At 40.8% G+C, this 23,066-nt stretch overlaps 1 protein-coding gene across 1 annotated transcript in view; it reads left to right on the plus strand.

Moving 5' to 3' along the window:
• Window positions 1–20,716, plus strand: part of RFT1 (RFT1 homolog) — a 37,044-nt gene extending 16,328 nt beyond the window's left edge. Inside the window, exons 7-13 of the mRNA XM_054035421.1 lie at window positions 233–311; window positions 3,936–3,986; window positions 5,166–5,296; window positions 6,772–6,916; window positions 10,779–10,884; window positions 13,938–14,187; window positions 19,514–20,716. Of these exons, the coding sequence (XP_053891396.1) occupies window positions 233–311; window positions 3,936–3,986; window positions 5,166–5,296; window positions 6,772–6,916; window positions 10,779–10,884; window positions 13,938–14,187; window positions 19,514–19,678 (927 nt within the window). The 3' untranslated portion in view covers window positions 19,679–20,716. The remainder of the gene's footprint in view (window positions 1–232; window positions 312–3,935; window positions 3,987–5,165; window positions 5,297–6,771; window positions 6,917–10,778; window positions 10,885–13,937; window positions 14,188–19,513) is intronic.
• Window positions 20,717–23,066: the final 2,350 nt, after the last annotated feature.

Consider the following 23,066-nt stretch of genomic DNA (forward strand, 5'->3'; position numbering starts at 1 on the left):
GACTGATCGTAGTCTGTCACTTGTAGTGATAAGTCTGTGCTTGTATTCAAGAATATTTTACGTTCGTCATTAGTTGCAATAATAGAGACGGTTTTCCTGGTTAGTACAGGGGGTTAGAGTAGATGGAGTTGGCCTTGATGATAAGAGCAATGTATTCACAAATTATCTTGCAATTCTAATTCTCAAAATCAACTCCAATGGTTAAATCACAGTACGTATTTCTTTCTTGCAGACTGTGGTTGACTGGAAAGAGGCTAGGTTGACTTGGAGCTTCTTTAAACAATCTTTCTTGAAACAGATGTTGACAGAAGGTGAGTATTATGTGCCCTCTTCATGCCTGTCCATGGTTGGAAAGACCTTGGTATTGCTTGTTTGGCTGTCAATTCAATAGCAAGAAACCACAGATAACATTTGGTTGAAAAGAATCACAAAAGACTAGTAGTAGTGTGGTTGTGATACTGACACCCGCAATAGGAAAGGAGTTATCAGCATATTGGTGGCCCAGCCTTATTTTCTGTGCTTTTCCAGTAGAGCTGGGCAGAACACTTTTGACTGCATGAAATTTGCAAGGGTAAGTGTGACTGAATATATCTCTGTATGTATGCATCCCTATATACACCCTACACTATTGTGATAATGTTTCTGCAAGGTATGCCTTATGAGGTATTATTTAAAATGCATAATTTGCTGATCAATAATATGGCAAAATGTATATAGCAACATTATATGTGAAGTTATGAACATAAGCTGAAATCATGACTGAAGTATGTTTCCCAAATAACTTTGTGGAGTGGCTAAACCAGTTCCTCAGAGACAAAGGGAAGCTGATGCCTCAGTCGGGTGTCAACGAGGCTGATGAGCCGTTACCTGCTAAGTGGCCTTGGCGAGGAAGGGGGTAAGGACAAAAATCTGCATCTTAGCAAAAAAGCATGGAGTTACTCTTCTTCAGTGGATTGCCTGTCACCTTGTTCCTATCTTGAAATGCTTCTCAGAGGAGAATAGGACTATAAAAGAAGGGGCAGAAGCTCCAAGACACCTTCCTCTCTCTCCCTGTCTCTCTGGCACCACACCTAAAAAGGCAAAAGAAAATAGCTGTTGGACTCTGGAAGGTGAGGGGTGTGGTGGTAGTGGTGGTCCTGACCTGAAGAGTTTGGTCAGTAATCTTGTTGGAAGCATGTGGTTAGAAAGTTTTGCTTTGCAACTAGGTTAGTTTCTTAAATAGAAGCAAGTAAGTATTTTATCTTCTTGTAATCATTTCTGACTTTTATGCCTCATTACTTCTTTGTAGTTAGTAAAATTGTTTTACTGTTTAATCTAATCCAGTGTGTTTAAGTTGGAGGGCCTGGGTAACTATTTAAGGTAATAAGATGGCACATTATTTCTTTAAAGGAATAATAGATTAAATATATTTGTACTGTTCAGGAGAGGGTGGGGCAATGCAGGATAGTCCTTTCTGGGGGAAGATCTGGGACTGGGGGCATGTTAGAGTCACCCTTCAGTATAACCAAGGCTGGTGAGAGCCAGGGTGTAGCTGGCAGACTGCAGATATGCACAGACACTCAGTGTGTAGCTTGTCTGCTGGACGGCTGAGTGGCTCGGAGGGGGGGGGGGGTACTACAGCAAGGCATAGTAAGTAAGGCTACAATTTTTGTCATGGATATTTTTAGTAAAAGTCATGGGCAATAAACAAAAAATCACAGAAACCGTTGGCTGTCCCTGACTTTTACTAAAAAATCTCTGACAAAATGGGGAGGGAGGAGGGTCCAGCACCCTGCCCCCTCCCCGCTGCAGCAATTGGGAGCTGCAAGGACTCCATTGCCCAGTGGCTGGGAGGGGTCCCCTTGCTGCCCTGCAGGGTTGGGTGCTGTGGGGTGCGTGTGTGTGTGTGTGTGTGTGTGTGTGTGTGCGCGCGCGCAAATTTCCTTGCTGCCCGCAGTGGCAGAGGAGCTGTGGGAGGTCCCCTGCCAGCGACGGAGGCTGGGGAGCCCTGAGGATGGGGCCCCCTGCCCCTGGGTGCCGAGCAGCCCTGGAGTCCCTCTGCCGCCGCCGGATGGAAGCTGTGTGCCCTCTCTCCACCCCCCACCTGCGGCCCCTGATCAGTTCTGGGGTTCCACTGCTGCCAGCGGCAGGAAGCTGCAGGGGGGACCCCTGATAGCAGCGGTGGCTGGGCAGCTCTGGGGTTGTTGCTGATGGCAGCAGCTGGGCAGTTGCGGGGAGTCCCACCACCTGCAGCTGCAAGAGGGTCCTCTGCTGCCCATGGAGGATGGGCTGCTGTGGGGTCTCCTGCTGCCAGCAGCACAGAGGTCGCTGGAAGTCACAGATTCCGTGTTTGCAGGACAGGGGTGACATGGCCCCCCCGCTAGCTTGGATTGTGCCCCGATATGTCATGGTACATTTTTAGGTTTTTTTTTTAATGTATGTTATAGTAAAGCATGAGCACTCCACTGCGGTAGAGCCTCTGTACCGTACTGGTTTAGCATATGAGCCTTTTGGCCTTGGAGACTTTTTCAGATTTGTTCTAACATTAATGAACGTGAGTTTGGCCATTAGTTGTAGTTGATATTTGCCCACTCCACATTTTGTCTTTTTTTAAAAACAAACACACAAAAGATGCTTTATGTAAGAAAATAAACTCAACAAATCATGAAGATTGGCTGGTATGGAACAGAATCGATTTAAGGATTGTTTTCTCACACACTCTTAAATGTTGCATCTTAATAGTGTTCACAAATTAAGTATCTATATGAGATTTGAGGATGTGTATGCCACAATGTAAGCCCAGTGTTAGTAGAAGTCAAATTAGCAGACCCTGGGTTTGTTAACCTGGGGCTTACATATTCGTGTAGATGCTCAAACCTTAGGTTAACAAACGCTGCATTATACTGGCCCAAGTCCAACTATGCATATCCCAGATTTCCTAGTGCCCTCCGAACATGTGGCTTCTTTCTCCCTTCGTTCCTAGTGCAGTAAGGATAAACTTGACTGTCTAGAGTACAAAGAAAGTCAGCCTACGGGATTGTGGGATACTTTTGGCAGACTCCCAGAGCACAAGTCCATTTTGGCTGTGTCTACACTGCAAAGCAATGGGGCTTGAAGCCTGGGTCCTGGCTTGACTTAAGCTTGGACCTTCCACCCTGTGGGGTCTTGGGACCCTGAGTCTGAGCTCTAGTTTTGGCATGATTTGCGTGTGTATGAAAGGGGGGTTAGGCTTGAGCCTGAGTTTGAACCCTGGGTTTACATTGCAGTGTAGACATATCTTTAGGGTTTTCTGTTGCAGTAGAAATTTAAATATTGAGCAAGTCTGGAACATCATTTACATTGTCCCAGTTTAGGTCACTCTTTATTCCTCATTTCCTTGCCTTTTTCCTATTTAAAGTCTCCTTTGTATACAATAATATGTCCAGCATCTCCTGCACAGAGAAGAGGAAGTAAATTTTAAAAGATTAAACGATGGCTGGAAAATACAGATGCTGGTGATGCATACTAATTATTCTATTTTATGGTTAATCTGGAGCTTGAGAAAGCTGGGTCATGTTTGATCCATTTTGGAACTGTTCTGAAAGTTTTATATTAATCGCATTGCTGTTGATTTCTGGGATGTGTTTAAACAGGATGGATTTAATTCAAGAACAGTTAGGCGTCTTTATTGATCAGTGAGGACAAAATGTTTTTAAAGTGTCCACAGTTTTTTTGTTTCTGTTTCTAGCTGTCCAACTCAACACTTTGGGCCTGACTTTCAGAGCTGCTTGCACCTTTAATTCCCATTGACTTCAATTCATGCCAGGCCTATGGTGTAATTAGTAGATTTTTTTTTTACCTTTTCTTTTGGCTTCCTCACGACATTGCTTGCTAGAAGTAGACGAATAAAAACTGGAAAAGGATATGGGTACCAACATTCATTGTTAATTGTTAATTTCTTTGTTTTGAATTTACAGGTGAAAGATACGTGATGACTTTTTTGAATGTGCTAAATTTTGGAGACCAGGGTAAGCATGATATATTACCAAGTGGTTACTTGGCTTGTTCTTTTACATAAACTTTGAAATTAAGATACCACATTGAAATGGTATTTTGAAACTTCAGAGATGATCTCAAAGTCTTAATGACTTTGTACTGAAATGATGGGGAAGTGCAAGATGTAGACAGAAGATGTTGGTAGTTTATGATCAAAGGCTTTAATTTTATGTTTCTCTTGATGAAAATTTTCCCCATAGTAATTGAGAAGGCAAGAACATTGTACATTTTATAGTGCATCTTACTTAGCACTTTTGTTAAACTATCTTTGCCTCCTTTTGAGGCTTCTGCTGCCTTCACTTCTCTCTTTGAATATGTGCATTTATTGCATTTGATTTTTTTTCTGCTTGGTATTCCAAGGCACCAGCAACTGAAATTAAAAAAAAAAAAAAATCCACACTGTTGCATTAGTGTAACACTGTATTTTTCCTAGGGTTGGGAAACTAACTAGGACCATTATTTCATTCATAGGTCATGATCCTGAAAAGAGTTATGTATGTACTTAATACACTGTGAGTAGTCACATTGTAGTAATGAACAGTAGTTTTTGCAAGATTGGACCCTAGTCAACTTCTTATTGGGGGTAGAATTGTTAGAGTGCTGTAGAGTGTCATTCTGGTAGCTTATATAAAATTCTTCCATTTGAATGAAAACAAAAAAGGACCTTGCATTTGAAGATGGCTATTCCCTTTTTTTTTTTTTTTTGAGTTATTGAAGTCCTGATCTTGTACCCATTCAGTGAAACAACATTTGTTCTATGGTGTCTACTGATCGTATCTCAACGAGTTTTTCCTACAGTCATCCCCTGCTAATGTTAATATAATTTGAGGGGCATTACATATTTGCACATAAATTAAGTTTCACTCAAACTTGTCTTTCTGTCCAAAAATGAGATTTGTAATTCCAGCGGCTTACTGTTATCAATATGTTTAGGTCCAAAATCCTTATGGATAGGAATCCTGCTTCTTTTAAAAGTGTTCTTCTATATATTGTGAGACAAAGTGCTGTTTTATTTATGACCATTCACCAGAAATGCCAGCTCAAAAGGAGTTTGTGTGCACGTAACTTTTTAAGATCTAGAACTAGGAAGCTGAAAATAAAATATTTTATAAAATTTAATATATGATTTCTTTGTTTTTGTTTTGTTTAAGGTGTGTATGACATAGTGAATAACCTTGGTTCTCTGGTGGCTAGATTTATCTTTTTGCCAATAGAGGAGAGTTTTTACATTTTCTTTGCTAAGGTGCTGGAAAGAGGGACGGATGTAAAGCTACAGAAACAAGTAGGTTGAGTGTAATTCTAAATTAGTAAACATCTGCTATAGAACTGTGCTTTAAAATAAAGAACTAATCATAAAAATCTACTAGCTCCTAAAGGGAGTAAGTTTTTCCTTTAATATTTAGGGGAAGGGAAAGGGTGGGAAAGTCATTGCAAAAATGTGTTCCTCAAAGATTGTAGAAGTAAGAACACAGACATCCGCACAGGTCCATCAATGGCTATTATGGTCAGGAATGCCAACCCCATGCTCTAGGTGTTTCAGAAGCTGGCACTGGATGAAAGGGGATGGATCATTCAATTATAGCCCTGCTATGTTCATTCCCTTTTAAGCATCTGGCACTGGCCATTATGGGAAGATTGGATACTGGGATAGATGGACCATTGGTCTGGCCCAGAATGGCCACTCTTACATCCCTAAGTAAAAATGAATAAAGGGAACAAAACTCTATAGTATGGTATTTCCCAGAATGTTAGCTTCAATGTTAATACACTGCGAAATAGTTTTACATAAACCTCACTCTACTCACTTGCGCGCACACACCATTCAGGTTGTCTTATTCTAGGTTAACTGACAGTAACGCTCCTAGTTACTTTGTGCAGTGCTTTGAAAATATATGGAACTCTATATAGTCGTATTTCCACTTACTATGCTTAAAAAAATAGTGTTTTTTTTCCCCCAGTTTTGAAAAGAGACTAATCAAATGAGACTGTAACTGAGCTATTTGAGATTATGAAGTGCATAGTAAAAACTGCCTTGTACTGCTTTTTCATGGTGGTAAATAACAATAGAACAAGGGAAGTGAATTATAGATGCAAGTCTATGTAGGGAATACTTCATAAAACATAAAGTTCAGCCTCTGGAGTTTACAAATAATATAATTAGATATTTTATTTTCAGTAGTACTTGTTGGTACACATGATAAAACAGGGTTAATAAAATCTCTTGCTTCAGGGCATTATTTGATTGGTGCATGGGGTAACAAATGTATATTTTCTCATGGTTCATATTGTATAATTGGCCAAGTGCCTTATAAATTTTCACATTTCTGTCACCTATCTAGTATAGGCCGATGCTACGGAAGGGACACTAGAGTTAACAGACTGTTCTGGTATGCAAATGCTGTCTTCCTGCACAGCAGTAAAAATCCTGCCTCTGCCACTCAATCACTGTGGCCTTAGGAAAATACTTTGCCCTTATCAGTTTACCACTATTTCAGTGAGACATAATGTAGTGTACAGAGCTTTGAACATATAAAACGCTAGGTAAATGACCGGTATGTTAAGATTGAAAGTGCATATGTTTGTACACAGAATGTATAAGGATAACTCAAAACTTAATGAATATTTTACCATCTCTCTAAAGCAGTAGAAAAATGCTGTTCTTTTTTTTAAAGTAATTCTTTGTGAAAATGTCCATCAAAATAAACTGCAGAATTCTGTAGCTTCTGATTCATGTAGATCATGAAATTCTTTTCCCAGGATGATATTGCAATGGCTGCAGCAGTGTTGGAGTCACTGTTAAAACTCGTTCTTCTGGTAGGCCTGAGCATTACAGTTTTTGGCTACGCCTATTCTCAATTGGCTCTGGATATTTATGGAGGTTCAATGCTCAGTTCAGGATCAGGTAACTAATCACTTTTTGCCAGTTTTAGAAATCGTTCTGAACAGAAGATGCGATTTATTGAGTTATTTTACAAATCACACATGTTGTCAGTCGAGCAAAATTATCTGATAAGTAGAAAAGTACTTCTGTCTGCTTGTGCATGAGAAACGGAAGTACTTAAAATCCCACGGAGTTTCTGTATTGCAGTCTACAGTATCATGCACTGACCTCACTTTGGATAATCCGCTGCATCCATTTGTTCAGTTATGCATATCTAATTTCAGAATTTAATGGCACTAGGGAACCAACTTGCCAGGTAGCTGTTGAGAACTGCTATGGAAGATACACAATGCTTCTAAGCAATGGTCTAATTACATTTGGCTCTAGACACATTTAAAGCTAATAATTTGTAGGGTTCTATTTTATTCTTTTTGCAGGGTAATCCTTTTGGGGGGGGCGGTGTTCCATATGTTGTATTTTCAGACTTATGTAGCAATTAACTGGTATATTTATAATATCTTTACGAGAATGGTGTTACAGATGCATTTTATATACAATTTTGTGGGTGCTGCACATCAGTGCAGCTGTAGATTTCCATTATAACCTATTGTTGTGGGGTTTGATCTCCTTCATTTCAAATCACATTTGACAGGGATTTAGAACCAAAATCCTCCCTTATGCATGTATATCCAGCTCCCAGGGAGGGCCTGTAGGTTAGTTTGTCTATTTGAGTCCAGAATTTGGTTTTTAGTATTCAAGCTCTTTATATATAAGTACACCTCTACCCTGATATAACGCTTTCCTCGGGAGCCAAAAAATCTTACTGCGTTATAGGTGAAACCGTGTTATATTGAACTTGCTTTGATCCGCCGGAGCGCGCAGCCCTGCCCCCCTGGAGCGCTGCTTTACCGCGTTATATCTGAATTCATGTTATATCGGGTCGCGTTATATCGGGGTAGAGGTGTAGTTATCTTCAGTTTTAATCTGCTGGAGAGTTTAATTAGTGATCACATATTTTTTTTCAAGATTTCCCATTGTTGAAAGTTACTTTAAAAGATAGTGTGCGTTTGGTTATTCCATAATGCAGTATTACCAACCCCAAGAGATCAATAATCATAAGTCAGGCCTCTCCAGTCCCAATAAAAAATATATTGTGGGTTCTTTTTATTGGTTTTCAAGCTTCTGAATCTTTAGGGTCATGTTCTTAAACCTTTCTTTGTAATCATGAGGGCTACAAACTTACTTATTTTTAAACATGAAAAGCTGAGATGCTTGCTTAATTACATGATTCCAGGAGCCAACGGTTGAGGAAAACGCTAAGTATTATGACACTCGTGATAAAAATGCCAGAGTTGTTAACAATACAAAGAGGGGTGCGTTTGTCATGTGTGTGGCATTTTTTTTAATTTTTATTTTTTTTAAGACTAGCAAAAACATTTGTTTGAAAACTGCTTCTGTACCGAGCATACCATTATTTGTAAATCTATAAAATTATGATGCAGGTCTGTGGCAATCATAAGTATTATTCAAAGCAGTTAGATTATTCAAAACAGTAATCACTGTCTCAGTAGTAATCACTGGGGGTGATTTGGGTATAAAATTGATCCTTTGGTGGTTTAACACTGTCAGTGCAGCTTTACATGTTAAAGGGTAAAACATACAACTGGAAAATTAATTTATATAGGCTGTTGGCCTCTCTTCCTAGCCTTGGACGAATTGACACTACTCCTAGAGACTGGTACAAGTCCTTTTTCTCCTAGCTTTCTTCTACCTAACACAAAATCAACACATCAATTGTCCCTGCCCCTAATCTGGGATCTGCTGCAGGGGCCTATGGATTCCCTACATGTTAGCAATCTATTGGCCACTATTGCTTGAGAGTCACCCCCCAGTGCCTGATATAGGTGCCAACCTGCTTCCTGTAACTTTCCTTCCCCCACACTACCCATGGGTTTACTGCCAGAGCCTCCCCACTCCTGGCAGGTCTCTTCCCAACTGAGATCCCTAGCTGATCTCTCTCAGTTGGGAGGTAGCTGATCTGTCAGTTGAGGCTGGGTGCATTTCCAATTAAAGGGCTAGCCATCCTGAGACATTTCACTTCAATATGGAGACACTGACAGTGCACAATGGGATATTAATATTCTGACTGACAAACACTTATGTCTTTAATCCTGAAAAATTACAAGGAAAATGGAAAACCTTACAACACAATTTATTACATGGAATATATAGGAGCTTTATAGTGAGAAACGTTGTCTTTTGAATACCGCTAATTGAATAACAGGGAGAAAGTTGCAATTACCTTATTCAGTTTCAAGATAATTAATTTGAGAGACATAGTAGCTCCATGAAGACCCTTGTTACTTTTATCTTTAAGGAGGTTGGTCGGACACAGGCTTGTAACAATTGCTGTTGCTTCTGTTGTCCCTTAATCTGAAATTTGATAGTATGGTGCAAAATGCAGTCAAAGAGGAATGAGCAATAAATATAAGCATTTAAATATTATCACCTGTTCCTCAAGAACTTTGGGCTCTTGACAGATTAAGATGCATGTCTGGAAGCCCACATTGGTTTTTATGAAGAATTTTTAGCAATAAAGAAACATGACTTGCATCAGTTGTCAATACATCTGTTCTGAGTACATATTTTATTACTAATCTGCTTAGATTTTTATTAATTTCAGGAAAATGAAAATTCTGAAAGTGGGTGGTGGTTACAGAATAGCAGCAGTTAGCCCTCTTTATCAAGAGAGCATTTTCTATCCCCTTGCTAGCATCATTTGCTTTACATTTAGCGTCCGTTAAGGGGAAATGAAAAAGGGTGTTACTCACTGTGGGCCCAATCTATCAAACATTAACTGTACTTAAGGTATTAGCCTCTTCGCTTCAGGAGGACTACTCATGTGCGTTAAGTCACTCTCAAGTATATTCACAGGATTGGGTCCTACGAAAGTGAATTCCTAAATGTGACACACTGGTATTTGTATCTACCCTGATTTTCCTTGAGTATCCATTAGTTGTTTTAAATTATTTCATTTCCCTTTTTTCTCGCGTGCTTGTAGCCTGACTTTGATTGCCTTTATGTGCATCTTCATAGAGTTGAAGACTTTCTCTTCACCTCAAAGAAATGTGCTCTACCGTGGCTGCTCAGGAAATTACTCCTCAGAACTGAGACAGAGGGAGAGTGCACAGTGTCATAACCCTGATCAATTAAGTCCATTTTTGGGAGACGAGTTCATTTGTCAGCATTAATTTTTTGCTACCTGAACAAACTGAAATGTTAGCTGCCATTTTGTAATTTTCTCACCTTTACAAGTTCACACGAGAATCTTTTAAAAGGCATTAAACCAATTTCCAAAACTAGTGTAGAATTTTTAACTCATTTATAAATTACCTATGTCCCATTAAAAATATTAATGTAACTCCCAGTGTAGCACAGTTGCTATCTGTTTCTTATGACAGTATATCCTGGCTGGTGTATATATATATTCTCACTTGCTTCCAGCTCTTGAGGATTGACCTCAGACTTATTCCCCAAGTCCTCTACAATAGACAATGCTGGATTTAACAAGCTTTCATCTTTATTAAAGAAATCTCAACTATTAAAATATCCTTTTGGCTATGGGGAAAAAAAGATCTGAGCTACAAGTGGTGTCCTTGGCTTTTTGTTTAGTCTACTCATTGTCTTATAGTGGTATTGATAGGAACATGCCTGTGTAATTTAGATTACAGATTGAATTTGAATTTAAAAGTAGCTGTAATGGTAAAATCATCCTTGAAAACATTTGAAGGATTGATCTTTGAGTACCAGTAGATAAGAGAAGTATATACATGAGCCTTCAGTATAGGAATATTGGTTCATTTATTGTTTTACTATTTTTTAGGTCCCAGTCTCCTGCGCTGCTATTCTTTATATGTCCTGCTTCTTGCTGTCAATGGAGTAACAGAATGTTTTACATTTGCTTCTATGTGCAAAGAGGAGGTAGACAGGTAGGCAAGAAGGCTTGTGGATCCATTAATAGCCCCTAAAGTGTTCCTGAAAAACAAATTTACTGCAGGTCGACTCTACAGTGCATCTGTACCTAGAGGGAGGGATATGCGGGGGGAGGAATACTTTGGAAATTCAGGTTCCTTTTTACATACTGTTGTTTCACCACTTAAGCTTCAGTTTTGAATTTCCCATCTTCAGTGCCAGTCCTAAAGTAGCGATACAGTCTCAACTAATATAAATATGGTCAAAATGTTCAGACTCTGGTTCCAAGATTACATACCTAAATCCATATATAGGTGTTTGGGTAAGTGACTTTATTTACGCTTTGCAGCCAGCACCCACTCCTCCCTTTGAGGTTAAAGGGTGTACATAGCTCCTCAGCACTGCTGAAAAACAGGCTACTTATTTAGCAGTCTAAATATAGATTAAATGGATAATCTTGGGCACGTATAAGTTTTAACGTTATATGCACAGAATGCATATCTGGTCAAAGTATGAAATGGAAGAAAATAATGATAAATTTCAGTTATAAAAATATTCCATCTCAGGTATTTTTCTGAATGAATGAAATTCCTGTCTATATAGTCTAATATTTCCTTGACTGTTTTAATTGCTAATTATTTCCTATTTTTCTGAAATCTGTGCTGATGTGTAGAAGAGGCTGCTTTTGTTGACAGGGAGAAGGGTTGATGCATAATGCTTATGACTTTGGTCACTGTTAAGTGGTGCTACAAACATTTTTTTGATTCCAAACTTTTTCAAGGAGAGGGTTTGACTATAAAGAATTTGCCAATCTCAATTATAGATTTGACTCTCCTTTAAAGAAAAAAATATAAGTGCTAAATACTGTATTGTACAGCATGTCTTATTACCTTATTAATTTTAGGCAAGTGAACATAAATATTTGCCAGCACAGAAGATTGTGTATTCGGCAATATATCAATTAATTAGGTCCAGGAATTTTACAATACATCATGAAATAGCTGTCTTATTAAATAATGTACATAAGACTCATTAAACTTCAAGTCTTTTCAAATTTTTGACAAAGGACTCTTTCATGGAAAAACCTAGTCTGTCCCCATCCACCCTGCCAAATTTCCCCAATTCTGTGGCATATTGGGTTTTTAAAAGTGAAATGGTTATCAATATAAGAGGACTGTCAAAATAGTGCAATAATATAAGAATATTAATGAGACTATTTTTGGATTGGCAAACATCCTGCCTTGAGGAAACAAGTTTGTATGTCATGTGACTTGACACAGAGACAATTTTCACATTATATTTTAAACATATATACTGTTTGGACCAAAGTCTTCATTAGATTAAATTATCAGACTTTACAGGTTTGAATGTCTGAGCCACTGATCCATTTTAAATGTCAATTTAATTAAAAGTTTAATTTTCCAACTGTGAACTTTTTATTTCACTTCATCAAAATAATCCCCAAAATTGAAACTTTAAAATTAGATTTTAAAGCTGACTTTTAACATGTTGGGATAATTGCCTGCGTTAGTGAGACTGTATGCCTATCGTGTCTTTTTGGCAATCTAGGCATCTTACTGAGATGTCAAATTTCAAACTGAATTTCACTCCTGAGCATCAAGAGCAGAGCAATAAAAATATGGCAGCATACACTGCATTTTAACCACAACCTTATGGCGGAATAATTGCTGTTACGGTATAATAATTTTCTGTTGATTTGAAAAAGTGCTATATTAATTGCATCTCATTTTAAATTTGCAGTTTTTGTCAGATGTACAACATGCATTTTAAGCCTGTAGATTTGTGATCTGTGCTTAATTGGGAAATACAACAGCTGCAGAGTGCTCATCTAATAGAAGACAGCAGGACTTGTCATTATCAGCTGTACCAATGCTGCCTTTAAGTTATTCACTGTAGTCTTTTAGCTGTAATGTTGAATTAATCCCTATTTTTATGAATTAGTTATTTGTTCACATCTATTTTAGCTGTCATTATGGGTGTGACTTTGTGAACTAATGAACTTGTTGCAATTCAGGATGATCATGTATGAACTGGATATTTTTCTATGGATACTATAAAGAAATAGAAGTTGGATCAAGTGAAGTGAATTTTCATCTAAGTTTCTGTAGGGGCAAAATGGTTGGTATAGCTCTCTGCACACTGATTGCACGTATACTTCATGTTGGAGTAACCACATATCCAGCAATCTGGGAGACTGTTCCAATGCATGCGTGCTTGCTGAAAATTAGCAGATGTTACACACCTGCAGAGAGTGGTGGGTGTGTGTAACATCACTACTGCACTTTAGTTCAAATTAAAATAGATTAATATTGCTTGCCAAAAAATGTTTTTATTTAGATTATAGCCCTTTCCCAATACTGGCTATTTTAAAAAACGATGTAGTCTCAGAAATTAAGTAGGCTATAACTATCCACTTCATATATTAAGTTTTAATGACCATCTGGCTTTGTTTTTTTTTTTAATCAGAATCTTGTTCTGTTCTGTTTATAAAGGCTAAGACACTGCTGGCCTTGCTAAAACTAGCAACAGCCCTTTATTCAGCAGTGTGCAACAACTCCCTGTTACAAGACTTTTCCACTCTTGCTTTTCATACACAGAGATTTTTAGACTGAACCATCTGACTTGCATGATCTTTTCAAAGTGCTGATTTGTAAGTGAAGTAAATTTTTTAACCAAGGTTTACAGAAGTTTATGAATGTGCCTTCTTGTTTAAGAATTTTTAATATCACGTAGAAATCTTCAGATTTTGCAAGCTTAATTAGTCTGTCAAATCTGGTAAGAGAAATCAGAAATGTATGGTTCACTGTTAAAAATAAAAATCTCACACTTAATGTGGCTCTTTCTTTGTTTTCCTCCACACCCTTCAATAAGCCTTCTTTATTAGCACATCTTAATTTGATCCCTACCCTACTGTTTATGTTCAAAATTAACCATAATTTGGTTTCTTCTTTTAGGGTAAAAAATTGTGGGACTCTTGCTGACGTAGGTGTTAATGGATAAATATTTTCACTGCATACATTGTTTAACTTGTTTCTCTTTTTTCCTTTAGGTTCAATTTTGTTATGCTGGCCTTGTCCTTCACATTCTTGTGCGTCTCTTATTTCTTGACTCAGTGGCAAGGCAGTGTAGGCTTTATCCTTGCAAACTGCTTCAATATGAGTATTCGAATAGCACACAGCATTCACTACATCAACAATTACTTCAAAGAGAGCTCTTACAGACCTTTGAAAGGGCTGCTACTCTCACCATCACTAATTTTTGTTTATATTATTAGTGGAGTAGTAACTGTTTTTTCAGAGGTGAGTGTGTTTTTCAGATTTCACTATAATTCTTGTAAAAGTCTGCTCATATCAAGTAATTAGAAAATATAATTAGTTTTTTCATTATCAGAATCTCACTAAAGGGCATGCAAGTAGATTATGAGCATAGGCTAATAAAATGTTATTACAATTTTGCAAGGCTGATTATATTGTGTATATATATATATATATATATGAGACAAAGGTGCATGATGATAAATGCAATTTATCACATGGGTATTACCATACATTGTGGAGTGAGTATGTGTATATAGAATATCTATCAATGCCACGTGGCCGGGGTCTGACAGATTAATGAATAATGCTATTTTTTACCATACCATCTGTTCTCTGCCTACTAATCAGTCTTCATGGATCTTCTTTCAATATCTCCAATCTCCGAAAAGCTTCAAACAGCAATCAATAAAAAAATAACTTGCCACAAAAATGTTCCCTCTTTTTCCCCCCCTGCTCCCTGGCATCCCCTCCCCACTACGTGGCATTCCTCTCCCATTCACACCTACCTAGGGTAGAAGATGGGCATGGTTCAGTCCTGCACCTGCTGCAGATTTTCTGTGGTAACGATTACATGAATTAAGTCGAATATTCCATGGCTCTGAGGGGTAGAAACTAGAGATTGTATTGGAAAGGGAGATTCTTCTTCAAGTGCTTGCTCATGTCGATTTCATTCTAGGTGTGTGCTCGCCCATGTGCACAGTCATCAGAGATTTTTGCCGACCATAGGGTTGGCTGTGGTGCCCCCTTGAGTGTCATGCTCATGCGTTGGTACATCAGGCACCGCCAGCCCTGCTCCCTCTCAGTTCTTTCTTACTGCCCATGACGGTTGGTCAGAGCACCTTATCTTGCATAGCAAGAGCATTAGCGGTTCTTAACAGCCCATTGTTATTCCCTTTCTAAATAGTTTGTAGGTATGTTTTTAAGTAAGTGTTAGTTTAGTGGTTAGAGTCCCAGCTGGAACATTACCCTGGAGCTGCGTTCGTTGTGCAACAGGCCCTTGCCTCTCAGTGTTCCTCACAGCAGCTGTTTGAAGTGCTTGGGGGAATCCCATATAAAGAATAAGTGCAGGATTTGCAAAAACTTTCGTCCCAGAACCCAAAAGGAGAGGGACATCCACTTGAGAGCACCTGGCATCAGAGTCCGCCTGACCGGATTTCGCTTGTAGCACCTCGGCATTGGTGTAGTGGCACTGCTGGCACTGGGATTCTCCCGGCATTGATCCCCCTCGCCAGTGCCCAAGAAGTGTCTGAAGAAAAAGGGCTCCCTGGCACTGTCCAAGGAGGGGAAGGGGGCTCTGGGCAAAGGACCTAGTTCAGGCCGTGTGCCCGCCCCAGAGCTACAGGGGAGAACCGCTATGGTCAGACCCCTTACCCCAGCCAAGGATCTGACTCCCAGGAGCGGTAGGGGATCCTGGCTTCTAGGGGACCATCATCATCTGAGAGAGCCCAAGTGGCCAAAGACCTGGTGGGCTTACCGGTATCACGAATGCTGTGCCAGGTGCTGGAAGTGACTAAGGCCCCACAGCCCAATGGCAAGCCAATCTTGGAACCTTCCCAAAGGGCAGGGGAGCACCATTGGTCCCCGGATCACAGACTTTGCCCCCGTCCCCATAACCTAGGACACCAGTCCTGCAACATAGGTCACCAGCTAGAAGGTCCAGGTTCCCGGTGCCGCGCTCTCCTTCCATGAGACACGGATCACTGGAACCGAGGCACAAGTCCCCACACTCCTGGTACCAGCCAGCCTCCTGCCTACAATCACCTTAGCACAGATCTCTATTGCCCAGGCTCAACCTGGCCCTTTGAAACACACGGGGCCCAGAGACAGGCATTTTGAAGGTGCGACCTAGGATGGCGCCCCAATCAAGTACCTGGATCCACTCCCCTGTTCTTTCCTCACCCGCCTGTGCCCCTTTCAGTTGACATGGTCACGAATGGCATCTGACTGTTGGCTGCTCAACACAGTATCCTTGGGCTACACCCTACAGTTCTCGACTGCTGCCCCCCCCCCGCCCTGTCTCTCTTTAGGGACCCTTCTCACGAGCAACTCCTCGCTCAGCAGGTAGGAAAACCTCCTAATGCTGGGACCGGTGGAGGAGGTCCCTTGGGATATGAAGGGAAAAGGATTCTACTCACGATATTTTCCTAATCCTGAAAGCAAAAGGGGGCCCAAGACTCATCCTGGACCTGCCTCACCTCAGCAAGCATCTCAAGAAGTTGAAATTTTGCATGGCCTCCGTGGCCTCCATCATCCCTTCCCTGGATCCGGTACACCGCCCTGTACTTGAACAACATATTTCCATTTTCCCAGGACACAGACAGTTCCTCTGTTTTGTATTGGGCCAGCACCATTTCCAATTCACGGCACTGCCCTTTGGTCTCTCATCAGCCCCAAGAGTATTTACGAAGTGCATGGTGCCAGTGGCCGCTTACCTTGGAGTCCGGGTGTTCAAATTTACCTATGCCTCGATGACTGGCTGATCAAGGGCCAGTCTTGGCATCAGGTGTGGCAGCACCTTGATCTGGTTTGCTCCACATGTCACGATCTAGGTCTATTGATAAATGAGAAAAAAAACAGATGTTAGTGCCAATGCAGTGCATAGAGTCCATAGGAGTGGTCCTTGACCCTACTTGGGCCGTGGAATCAAACAGAAAGTGTTCCTTTCCTTTCTTTTCATCCCCAAAACCTGATTCTGTGCTATGTCAGACCTAATCTCACATATGCAAGACCACCCACTCATCACTGCTCATATGTACTTGAGGCTGTTGGGCCTTGTGGTGGTCCGGTATGCACGACTCCATCTCAGGCCCCTACAGGCGCGGCTGGCGTCGGTCTGTGTCCCCAACAGACACAACATAGATTGGGTAGTCAAGGTTCTGGACCGCATCCTGTTGTTGCTCGCTTGGTGGTTGGACCCCTGCATCAGTGTTGGAGGCGAGTCCCCTTCGTGGCCCCATCAGTTACCCTGTTCTCTGATACTTCGGATCTGGGGTGGGCATGCAAGGTCATTGGTTGAGTGCGATTGCTCCTTACATACAAATGTCAGGGAGCTCAAAGCATTATGTTTGGCCTGTCAAGCTTTTCTGCCTCATATAAAAGGCAAGGTGGTTCAGGTCCTGACGGGCAATACTGCTGCTATGTTCTATATCAACAAGCAAGGCGGAGCCTGGTCCTCAGCTCTTTGCCAAGAAGCCCTAAGGGTCTGGAACATCCATGTTCAGCCCGCCATTCATCTCGTGGCTGCACACCTCCCCGGGACGAGAAACTTTGGCAGATCACCTCAGCAGGACCCTCTCGTTTTGCCATGTGTTGTTGCTCCATCGGGAGATGGTCAGCATTATTTTCCAAAGGTGGGGGACTCCCCAGGTGGACTTGTTTTGCATCCAGGCACAACAGAAAGTGTCATACATTCTGTTCATTTCGGGGGACCGACAGATGTTCCCTGTGATGTACGCCTTCCCTCCAGTGCCGTTAATCTAGAGTCCTCATGAAGATCAAGCAGGATAGATGGAAAGTTGATCCTCATAGCGCCATCTTGGCCGTGCAAGCACTGGTTTGGCATGTTGTTGGACCTCTTGGTGGCTGCCCCGTTACAGCTACTGCTCCAGCTGGCCCTTTTGTCTCAGAACCATGGCAGGCTGTTACATTTGAACCTGATGGCACTGCACCTGATGGCCTGGCTGCTGCATGTTGAATGCAGATGAGCGGCTGTGCTCGGCCAGTGTCCAACAGGTCCTGCTACCAGAGCAATCTGCCTGGCCAAATGGAAATGGTTTACATGCTGTACTTCAGATAAACATATTCCACCCGAGAGGGCCGCTCTCGGCAGTTAATCCTGGATTACTTCCTGCATCTTAAATTCCAGGGTCTCTCTCTTTCATCTGTTAAGGTCCACTTGGCTGCTATTTTGGCCTTTGGCCCTCCGCTCGAGAGCAGGTTGGTTTTCACCCATGACATGACTGCCAGGTTCCTCAAGGGCCCTCACATCAGTAGGGCCCCATTCCTCCGTTGGACCTAAATCTTGTGCTGTTGCAGATCACGGGAGCTCCCTCCTCTCCTGAAAGGTTGCTTTCTTGGTGATTTACATCTCCCCACAGGGTCTCCGAGATTAGGGCCCTTACCTCGGAGCTGCCTTACATGGTGTTTACAAGGACAAAGGTCCAACTGTGACCGCGTGTGGCCTTCCAACGCAAGGTTGTTCTGTAGTTTCATATGACTCAGGATATATTCTTACCTGTCTTCTTCCCTAAACCTCATAAGTCGGAGGAGGAAGCACAGGTTGCACTTTCTGGACATCAGAAGGAGCTAGCCTTCTACATGGAGAGGACCAAGCCTTTTCATAAGTCACCACCGTTATTCGTCGCAGTTGCCAACAGGATGAAAGGTTGTCCAGTGTTGGCCCAGAGAATCTCATCTTGGATTACTGCCTGTTAAGATGCTGGCTTTGGTAGACCAGTATTGCAAGCTGTACCACCATGAACTCCAAGTCCACCTCCATAGATACTGATTATGAGTCCCTTAGAATGGAGTCAACATGAGCAAGCACTCAAAGAAAAAACTGTTACCTACCTTTCGTATCTGGTGTTCTTTGAGCTGTGTTGCTCATGTCCATTCCATTACCCATCCTCCTGCCCCTCTGTTAGAGTTGTCGGCAAGAAGGAACCGAGAAGGCATAGGGCTGGCGGTGGCTGATGTGCCAACGCATGAGCGTAGGACTCAAGGGGGTGCCACAGCCAACCCTATGGCAAAAATCTCCGATGACTGTGCATGTGGGCACGCACACACCTAGAATGGAATTGACATGAGCAACACATCTCGAAGAATAACGAAAAGTAGGTAACTGTTTTGTTGTTTTCCCAGATTTCCAATACGCTCGTCTTTTAAACATAGGTGGATATATGGTTGCAGAAATGAAGGAATGATGTGTAGCCTTAATCTCAATGCATAACAAGAAAATAGCTTTCCTAAGTATATCAATTAACTTTGTGTGTGCATAATGAATGATATATTACTGCATATAACTTCTACAATGATCAGGTATATACCAAATGCTTATTTATTTTCATAGAAATTGTATTATAAAAATATTAATATGGCCAATATTAGCTATAATATTTTGTAGGTTCAAATTACACTAGCCAAATCTATCTGATTGCTTTGCCTGAGACTGGCAGCCTGATGACCACCTCAGTAGTACCGCTATTGTGGTCAAGAGAAGTATTAGAGCCTACTTGTCATTGATGCAGAGCATCTACCTCTCTACCAGTAATCTTTCTACAACTGCTTGCTTACTTTGTTTTCTTTGTAGGTATTCTTGTGCTGTGATAAAGGCTGGTTGGCGAGGCTGATTCACATCACTGTGGGAGCTCTGTGCTTTGCAGCAACACTTATCACTGTATTTTTCACAGAGACCAAGCTGATTAACTTTGTTAGAACGCAGTTCCTGTCACGATATACCAAGAAAGAAACTTAAAATGATCATGTACGGAATAATTGTTATGTATGTATGTATGTATATGTTTGCTACAAAGGTATATTTTATATATAAAATAGCACAGGATAAGTTTTAATGGCACCTTGTAAGGTTTCTTTTAAAAAAAACAAAACAAAAAACAAACTCCCATAGAAAATTTCTGAGACTGTGTAGCTGAAATGGAAATATTTGGCAACCAGATACTATTTCCATTTTCAAATCCTTTAAACTCATAACAGGTTCCAACACAAATTATACCAACCCTGAGCCAGGTAATTCTCCTTGTCATTCTTATCAAAGCTTTTTCCTTCATAACGGTATTGCCTAACTTTTTGTTTTAGCAGAATGAAATAACTAGGACTTGCACTGATGCAAACCTTCCTTTTGGGAGGCCCCTGTTGTTACAAATGGGACTGCCAAGCGTGACAGTGTCAAAGAATTAGACTTTACCCACTTTTACACAACTATCAAATATTAAAATGGATGAATGACTCTTCAAAGAAAGTGAGGCCACTTAATTATTAAGAATATATACACTGTGTTCAAGGAGAACAACACTGGACAATAGAGCATGAACTAATGGTAACTTAATAGTATACAGAAACAACATTATCCAGTACAAAGAAATTGACTTACTAATGTTGGGAAACATGAAACAATTTGGAACGGAAAACTTCAGACATTTTATGTTCTAAACAAATAAATGGAATGCACAAACTTTTATATGGATGCAAGTGGATTGTACAAGAGAGCTTGTTTTTCTATATACCGTTTACTTACCATACTAGTCAATATACCAAAAATATACTTCTTCAGTGTTCACTAAACTACACAATATTGTGTTTTGGAAGGAAGTTCTGCAAAGTGTAAGCCCTCTCTGTTCTTTCTCCTGGTGCAAATCACAGCTGAAATTTCCCGAAGTCCAGAAGCTCAATAGAGTTAAACTTAAATTCTATAACTTTTATTTTATCTCTATTTTTAGTCAATTTATAAATACCAGTGCAAACAAAAAATTTAAATAAAAATATTCTCTCATAATTCACATGTGTAAAATATGTCCCAAATGTCTGGATGACCAAAATGGTGTGTGTGTGTGTGTATATGTATATGTATATGTATATGTGTGTATATATATATATATATATATATATATATATATATATACACATACACATACACATAAGCTTCATTGTTGGATGGAAGTATCTTTTCACTTGCTCAAACTTTCTGAATAGTTTCCATGGACTCATGGGTTAACCTTAACCCATATGTGACTTTTTTGTTGTTGGAAACTGGAGGCTTTAGAATTAGATAAATACTAATGAAGCTTAAAAAAACAATTAGCTATACTTCTATGAACGGAGCTCTGAAATTTCAGATTTCATAAGAGGCAGGTTTTTAATGATCAACATTCATTTTGCTAAGTTTGGACAGACCAAGAAAGTCAAGTGATGAAAAATATGTGCTGGTGCATGTACAGTGTTCTTACTGAATTTTTAATTGTTAGTTGTCTGAGGCACTGTGGAGTTGTGTAAAATCCAGTATGATAATGTTATGAACTTAACTCAAAACTACAAAACACAAGCTCAGAACTAAGCTATAGAGTCCAAATGGTCAACTCCACTTCTAGAGAAAGATACGTGAAAATGTCATTAACTCTCAAAATTGTGAGAGTTGTGCAAAAGCACACATTGTGCAAAAGCACACATTTTTGGCTAATTGTGCTTTGGAAGACTTGGCCAGGCTTGGGGCAGAGCAGGGGGATACACTTTGACATGCACGTTATTCCAGGTTAGTTTAAAGTTAAAGCTGAGTCTGGCATAGTTTACACCCTGATGAAGCAAAGCATTATTAAGCACCATGATTAAACATGTGCTTGAAGTTAAGTCCTTTGTTGAAATCCAGCCTCTGTTCAGCACATGCTTAAATGCGTTGAACTGGGGCCTAAATATCACAAGTACCTGGCCCTTGCTGTTGACCCTCCATGCCTTGAGGGTGATATGGTAGTCTTACAGTGTGGGTGAGAGGCAGTGGGAGTAGGCCTGCTGTGCTGCCAGTAGGAAGAAGTCTAGGGAGTAATGTGTGGATTTCTTGGTCCTCCATTTAGTTGTTCCAAAATCCTTGATGCTTCCCAATGATTCATTGGAATAGCAGAGGGTTTGAAGTCAATGGGCTTCATCCCAATCCCTCTTCAGGAAAGGAACTCCTTCAGACACTATCTCCAGCTGCACCAGTTTGAACTCTCAGGGTTTACTAAATTATTTTGCTTTCCTTTGGGGGTTTTTCTGTAAGAGGTGTGACAGACCCAGAGCAGTGGGGTACAGGAGTCTGGTAGAGGGCAAATATACTGGTCACTGGAGTAGTTTTCTGTTCCTGAGTGACCAGAGTAGGGGCTGCACTAGAGTAATCAGGAACCTGCTACAACCAGTTAAGGCAGGCAGGCTAATTAGGACACATGGAGCCAATTAAGAAGAAGCTGCTAGAATCAATTAAGGCAGGCTAATCAGGGCACCCGGGTTTTAAAAAGGAGCTCACTTCAGTTTGTGGTGTAAGTGTGAGGAGCTGGGAGCAAGAGGTGTAAGGAGCTGAGAGTGAGAGGGTGTGCTGCTGGAGGACTGAGGAGCACAAGCGTTATCAGACATCAGGAGGGAGGTCCTGTGGTGAGAATAAGGAAGGTGTTTGGAGGAGGCCATGGGGACGTAGCCCAGGGAGTTGTAGCTGTCATGCAGCTGTTACAGGAGGCACTATAGACAGCTGCAGTCCACAGGGCCCTGGGCTGGAACCCGGAGTAGAGGGCGGGCCCGGGTTCCCCCCAAACCTCCCAATTGACCTGGACTGTGGGTTCTTCCAGAGGGGAAGGTCTCTGGGCTGTTCCCCAACCCACATGGTGAATCTCTGAGGCAAGAAAATCCGCCAATAAGCGCAGGACCCGCCAAGATAGAGGAGCAACTTTGTCATAGAGGGCAGGATTTGGCTTGTAATATAGTAGAATATACCATAAAAAAACTTCAGCAAAATGTCATGGGTTTGAGAGAGAGAGACCTTTACAGGCCTAAAAATATGTTTTTGAAGATACTTGTGTGCATAGGGTCTTTCCTTGTGGTGATGTTGGTGTTTTTAATTCTTAGCTGAAAGGGGGTAGAAACCTGGAGCTCTGCTGCTTCTGTCTGTCTGGGTACAAATTCTTCTGATTAAAATGAATGTAAGAGTTTCATTTAAACATTTTGTGTCCCTTTGAATAGGTTTGGCTTTTTTTTTTTTTTTTTTTGGTTCCCCTCTATATTCTCTTACAACTTTTTTCCTGGCTTATTACTAATACATTGTGGCGTACTGGGCCTTGAATTGCAGAATGTCTAGACCTTTTCCATTTTGTTATATATTTGTAGAG

The sequence above is a fragment of the Malaclemys terrapin genome, chromosome 7 (assembly GCF_027887155.1).
Source record: "Malaclemys terrapin pileata isolate rMalTer1 chromosome 7, rMalTer1.hap1, whole genome shotgun sequence".
NCBI classification, from domain to species: Eukaryota; Metazoa; Chordata; order Testudines; family Emydidae; genus Malaclemys; species Malaclemys terrapin.